This window comes from Diaphorina citri, unplaced genomic scaffold (genome assembly GCF_000475195.1).
Source record: "Diaphorina citri unplaced genomic scaffold, Diaci psyllid genome assembly version 1.1 scaffold13, whole genome shotgun sequence".
Lineage (NCBI taxonomy): Eukaryota > Metazoa > Arthropoda > Insecta > Hemiptera > Psyllidae > Diaphorina > Diaphorina citri.
Window position 1 is genome coordinate 484,608 of NW_007377452.1, and position 7,067 is coordinate 491,674.

Here is a 7,067-nt window from a genome sequence, read left to right on the forward strand (position 1 = left end):
GGGTTCGATTCCCGCCCGGGGCGGATTTTATCCTGATGGGATAATGTTTGTTTTCGGAACGGCTGGCTTTCTCCTATCCTGTCTTCCTTCTCTCTTCGATTTCGGGACGATAAGACCATAGCAGTTAGGATAAATGTTAATAATAATAATAATAATAATGAGAATGGTTTATTTTAATATAACTATAAAGATATCTTCCTTTTGTTCCTATATAAATACCCCCAATGGTACTTTTCAGGAACGGTTTGAATGATTTATTTCATTAAAATTCTTGCTTCTGTCTTGATTCTATATTTCATTGTTGTTTTCCAAATAATATTTCTGTATTTCCTTCTTCATTTTATTTTTGTTTTCAATATTCCTTAATTCATTAGGGATTGAATTTAGCAATGAAAAAAATTAATAAAAAAATATATATAATTATCTTACCATCTCTTCTGCCAGCTGATGTTGTTCTCCTGTGTCTCTCCCCCTTTCTCCCCCGCCTCTTTATCTTCTTCTCCCTCCTTCTTCTTGTCTTCTCCTTCTCCTTCTGCCTCCTCTCTATCTTCAATTTCTGGAAAAATAAAAATAAATACCCAAGTCTCTGAATGAAAAACCAGGTTGGTAGGTAGGTATTTTTATTTGCTATACCAATTCTCTAGCACACTAAACATAGAGCTGAATCCTCCTCGTCTAAAACTTCAGCTGAATAGCTGGTTGGCAGGTAGGTATATTTGTTTTCAAGTCATATTTCAATTTGAATCCCAAAGTTCAAATCTTTTAATTATGATTCACTTTCTTTCGGGTATATCCTTTATGGAGATATCAATCAATATGTATAGGTGCATGATAGGTACAATATAACAAAAGATGGTGCAAGAGTTCCCTGATAATGCTAAAAAAATTTCGGAGTCTGGCCCACAGTAAAAGAAAAATTAAGCTCTCGGGGGGGGGGGGGGGGGGGGGGCGGAAATACGTACATACCAGCTTCAAAAACATCAAAGTCAAAGATTATTTGCCAGAGGCGATAGTGTGTTTGTGATGAGTGCACCAGTTCCCTAAGAATCGCGTAAGGTCAGCAACGTTGTGCGTGGTTGGTATTCGGACGGGTTAACATCTGGGTAATTACTCACTGTGATTACCCAGATGGTCTCCTACCCTTAGCCAGACGCGATTGCGTGCTGCTGGCTTTTTCCGGCCCCACTTAGTTTGGGTGAGGTTAATGTGAGTAAGCGGATAGCTTGGCGCTGAATGGACGGCTTGGCTTGGAGGGTAAAACTTTAACAGTTACACAATGGGTGGGGAAACAAAGACCTTTTGTAAACATTACTTCTGTGACCTTTCAGTACTTCGTTCCTGTTTCGACAGCCCTCGCTCGCCTCCGTCAGCAATATCTACTTCAAGACTTTCTCTCCGGACCTCTGGCTCAGTACACTCAGTAAGTATCCGTAGAGCGAACGGACTGAATCCGGAAATAAATTTCTTTTTTAGATTTTTTCAAAGAGGTTTGATAGAGAGGGATTTGTAACTTCTGAAGTCTTATCGTGCCGAAAGCGAAGAGAAAGAAAGACAGGATAGGAGAAAGCCTGTCGTCCCGAGAGCGAACCTTATCCGTTCAGGATGAAATCCGGCCCGGGTGGGAATCGATCTACGCTGCCAAGATTATTTTTATGGTGTGTTAAAATCAATGGGCAAAATTCACAATTCCAAGAGAAAATAATTATTAGAATAGAATAGAATATACCTTGTTTATCCTGCTGGAATAGGATAGCAAAAGTAGAGGCAATTTGCTCTCGAGTCCTTGTGGATTATTTATTAATGGTTACACCTTATTTTCTTTCTGTGTTTCAGTTCTAATGACGTTCATCACCATTCTCTCCGAACCTCTGGCTCAGTACACTCAGTAAGTATCTGTAGAGCGAACGGACTGAATACGGAAATAAATTTCTTTTTTAGATTTGTTCAAAGAGGTTTGATAGAGAGGGATTTGTAACTTCTGAAGTCTTATCGTGCCGAAAGCGAAGAGAAAAGACAGGATAGAAGAAAGCCTGCCGTCCCGAGAGCGAACCTTATCCGTTCAGGATGAAATCCGGCCCGGGTGGGAATCGATCTAGGCTGCCAATATTATTTTAATGGTGTGTTAAAATCAATGGGCAAAATTCACACTTCCAAGAGAAAATAATTATTAAAAGTAGAATAGAATATACCTTGTTTATCCTGCTGGAATAGGATAGCAAAAGTAGAGACAATTTGCTCTCGAGTCCTTGTGGATTATTTATTAATGGTTACACCTTATTTTGTTTCTGTGTTTCAGTTCTAATGACGTTCATCACGATAGCCCTATCCACACTCCTATCTCTCTCCCATCGCTACGGATTTGAGACTCAAATTGTCAGAGTTTCCCTTCCCGACGTTGTCATGTCTGTGTTGGGCGCCATCTGTCAACAAGGCAAGTCTATCAATATCAAAGATATTCTTAAACGCATACCTACAAAGCTTCAATTCTATCAATGTCAGATATGTTCATTGTTCATATATACGTATCAAATTCAAACCTATCGATCTGAAAGATGTTCATACACAGATACTAACTTCAAACTTATCATTGTCTCTTAATGCATACCAACTTCATTTCAATCAATGTCAAAGATGTTCACACATACGTACTAACTTCAAACATATTATAACCATTCTGATTAACCTGATAACCAATCTCAAAGATGTCCATAAATGCATACCAACTTCAAACCCATCAATCTCAAAGATGTTCATACATACGTACTAACTTCAAACTTCTCTTCAGGCCTGGACAAAGTGCCCAACAGTGCCTCGGGCCGACTCACCGTACTAGTGACCTCCATCACGTGCCTGTTCCTGGTCACGGCGTATGCCGCCAACATTGTCGTCCTCATTCAGACCCCGAGCAGTCTCATCAATACCGTCACAGATCTGGCTAACTCTCCGTTCACTGTGAAGCTACACGAGTTTCAGCACAATAGAGCTTTCCTTAGGGTGAGAAAAGATCCGGCCCGGAGGACCACAAAATTAATTTAAAAATAAATGAAAAAAGTTACATTTCTTGTGGAATCATAAAATTCATCACTGAGTTATGCGTACCTGTTAATCCGGGAAATCCAAATTACCGGTAAAATTATCTCATAACAGTCAAAATCTGCGGCACGGTTAGCCCAATGGTAACGCGCTTGCTTTCAGAGCAGAAGGTCAAGGGTTCGATGCCCACCATCGACAAAAATTTGTACTCATTTTACGATTGCTAATGTTTCAACGGGTTTCTTTCTGGTGTTCTGGTGTTGACCCAGCACCTGAAAGGGGAGTAAAGATTTTATTATTATTATTTTTTTACAATTTATTATTATTATTATTATCCTGGTGAGGATAGATTAGAACTATTGGTTCAGTGGTTGACGCATCCTTTGTACGGGATCAGCGCGGCGTAAGAGGAATAACTTTGAAGCGCCGCCATTTTGAATCAGGATGGAATGTGACAAATTTAAGTAGCCTATGTCACCCTCAGTGCTCTTCTTAACAACCCACAAACTAGTGACAAGAGGACAAAAACAGGTTTATTAGCGTAACGAACAGACGGTTTGTTTGTACGCTTATCCTGGGTGTTCTGTTTTCGTCGGATCGTCCAATCAAATATATAAGACCTTGTTTAGACTGCGAGAGTAAAGGGACTTTTCAGTCCTATGCTGGTAGTATAAACAAGGTATATTCTATTTTATTCTATTGTTTTCAGGTGGCCCTGGAAAATTTCGCCTACTTCTACATCAAACAAACATGGCGGGAGGAAGAAAAGTGTGGTCTGTCAGAGTTACGGGCTTTTCCTAGACGTTATATGGTTCTGCCCGTACATAAGCAGTCGGGATACTGTGACCTCTTTGCCCAGAAGTAAGTTTAGTTGAATTCCTTTAGAGATGAGTTATTTCTGGAATTTAGCTCTACTAAGAGCGTTTCAAAGACGTCATATGGTTCTGCCTGTGCATAAACAGTCTTATACTGTGACCTATTCGCTCAGAAGTAAGTGAAATGGTGTAGTGGCCACTGCGCTCGCCTTGCACGCGGGAAACCCGGGTTCGATTCCCGGCGGGGTCAAAAAATTGTATCTTGCAAAAGATTGATTCCGTGACTGGCTTTTGCGGGGCCCACTCAGCCTCGTGAGGAAAATGAGTAGCTATGACATATAAATGCTCATAGCGACCGGTGTCAGCATGGTAGGTAAACATTGGGTGTTGGGATTATTGAGATATGTATTTTGGACTTACTTTACTTTCCGAGTCCTCTTCTTTCTCATCATATTTGGTACCTCCAATGCCTTGCAACGGAGTGGTCTTTCTCGTTTGCTTGTAGCAGATCGTCGTGGGTGCATGTGGTCTCCAGTTTGCTGCATACTAGGAGATATTTGGAAAATTATATAATCCTGCAATGAGCACCAATGTTGTGATATAATAACACAAAGAAACGACATTTATTTAACTATTTTTCTCAGATATATTCTATTCTATTCCCCAGATATATTCTATTCTCTTCCTCAGATATATTCTATTCTATTCCTCAGATATATTCTATTCTATTCCTCAGATATATTCTATTCTATTCTTCAGATATATCCTGTTTCGTGAAGTGGGGCTTATCCGGCAGGCTACTCAACAGTGGTTGGGCACAAAGCCGGAGTGCCGGTCCGGGAACGCGGCACAATTCGTTTCCATCGGTATCACCGAGTTTGTTCCGGCCCTCTATAATTCTATTCCTCAGGTATATAAGGTATATTCTACTCTATTCCTCAGATATATTCTATTCAATTCCCCAGATATATTCTATTCCGTGAGGTGGGGCTTATCCGGCAGGCTACTGAACAGTGGTTGGGCACAAAGCCGGAGTGCCGGTCCGGGAACGCGGCACAATTCGTTTCCATCGGTATCACCGAGTTTGTTCCGGCCCTCAAAATATATGCCGTAGGTGAGTCAATCTTCGTGAAACGCCATTTATTTTACAATATATATTTAGGTTGTCTATTGAAAAATAATAGATGGCGCTAAAGGTGTATCCACACTTAGTCGACCGGCTATAGTGACTATTATAAACGAGATTACCTACAATATTCTGGGAAAACTTTGAATTTGAACTACATCTCTCTGACTCCGCATGAGTTTCCGTGACGTGATGGTGGTCTCTCTATTTGGAGGTTGTTGGTTCGAGTCCAAGTCAGGTCAGAAAATTTAGCGTAATGTATTACGTATTAAGCGGGGAACGACATTATCTTTTTGCAACCAAAATTAGCGTCCCGCTAACTGAACTTTGTAACGTAAGTTGATCAAAATTCATTTCTGCGCATGTGCGGAAACGTGTTTTGGTCAACTTACGTTCCGCTTATCGTCACGTAAGATAAGCAGTGCAAAAACTCTCTATTTGTGACAAGTATTTATGCGTAACACAATTAAAATTCCTTTTTTTCCAGGCATAGCTGCAGCCCTGCTAGTGTTCATCGGAGAACGAATCAAATTCACCATGGAGCGAGAATTGCGCCGATCCTCCAACCTTGCTCCCTCTAAAAAGAAAAAGCTGCGATTTGCTTTAGTCTCCCCTAACCGCCTTGGGGCGCACTCTAGCTGCCCTGGGCCGCCCCCTAGGCGAGAGGGCCGTCAACCGTTCCCCGTGCAGGCGGCTCGGGTTCGACTCCCGTGCGTGTAGATTTTTTATTATTAAAAAAGGAAGGAATTTTAATCATCTTAAGCATAAATGGTAGGCATCAATAAGAGGCCCAATATTTTGTAATATAAGGTAAGTAAATGTTAGTTTGTTAGTTGAAAAAAAAAAACAAGGCAAATTTTGCAAGACATAAACAGTACAGTGCTTACAATACATATAATTGTAATTTGTAACGCTTTCTATACAATTAAAATATAAAACATTGCTTTTAAATTGTAACAACAAAGTCCTATGTAACTGCACTGTTTTAAACAATATGCCACTAAAAAAAAAAAACAAGGCAAATTTTGCAAGACTTAAACAGTACAGTGCTTACAATATAATTGTAATTTGTTAATTTTGCTTTCTATACGCTTTCTATACAATTAAAATATAAAACATTGCTTTTAAATTGTAACAACAAAGTCCTATGTAACTGCACTGTTTTAAACAATATGCTTGCCATATAAATACATAAATATAGGTACATACAGAATATTTACAGCTTTTTTACTTTCCTTATCCTATAGGAAGGAAAGTAATGTAATTGGGTCAAATTTTTGATGGTCAGTTTTTAGTGCCAAAACACGTTTTGAGGTCCTTAAGGGTTACACGCTTTTCCCGGAATGAATTTCCATGAGTTTTCCCAGCAAAATTAGGGGGCAGAGGTACTTAAAAATCAGTAAGATTACCCCTTCATTTAAATAAAATATGCAATATGCAGAACATCAAGGAATATGAGGGGGAATGCGCCGCAGGCCGTTTTTCGAAAAAACTTGATATTCAATTTGAACATTTTTAATTTTTGACCGGGTGACAAATTCCATGACTTTACCAGGTTTTCTTTAAATTTTTACGATATTCCATAACTTTTTGGTCGATTTTCAGATTCCATGACTTTTCCAATTTTTCCAAGTCGCGTATAAACCCTGATCAAATCCATACATCTTTATCTCTCGATATTCAATTCCATCTCTCTCTCTCTCTCTCTCTCTCTCTCTCTCTCTCTCTCTCTCTCTCTCTCTTTCTCTCTCCATCTCTCTCTCTCCCTCTAGTCTTCTCTCTGTTTAATGTCCCCTAGCCAGACATCCTCCTCGTCTAAAACTTCAGCTGAATAGCTGGTTGGCAGGTAGGTATATTTGTTTTCAAGTCATCTTTCGATTTGAATCCAAAAGTTCAAATCTTGTAATTATGATTCACTTTCTTTCGGGTATATCCTTTATGGAGATATCAATCAATATGTATAGGTGCGTTATAGGTACAATATAACAAAAGATGGTGCAAGAGTTCCCTGATAATGCTAAAAAAAATTCGGAGTCTGGCCCACAGTAAAAGAAAAATTAAGCTCTCGGGGGGGGGGGGGGGGGCGGGCCCCC

At 39.7% G+C, this 7,067-nt stretch overlaps 1 protein-coding gene across 1 annotated transcript in view; it reads left to right on the forward strand.

Annotated features, from left to right (window-relative positions):
* Positions 1 to 5,754, forward strand: part of LOC113466383 — a 13,061-nt gene extending 7,307 nt beyond the window's left edge. Inside the window, exons 4-9 of the mRNA XM_026821735.1 lie at positions 1,329 to 1,420; positions 2,297 to 2,595; positions 2,719 to 2,994; positions 3,737 to 3,894; positions 4,814 to 4,962; positions 5,462 to 5,754. Coding sequence (XP_026677536.1) covers positions 1,329 to 1,420; positions 2,297 to 2,595; positions 2,719 to 2,994; positions 3,737 to 3,894; positions 4,814 to 4,962; positions 5,462 to 5,694 — 1,207 coding nt within the window. The 3' untranslated portion in view covers positions 5,695 to 5,754. The remainder of the gene's footprint in view (positions 1 to 1,328; positions 1,421 to 2,296; positions 2,596 to 2,718; positions 2,995 to 3,736; positions 3,895 to 4,813; positions 4,963 to 5,461) is intronic.
* The last annotated feature ends 1,313 nt before the right edge of the window (positions 5,755 to 7,067 follow it).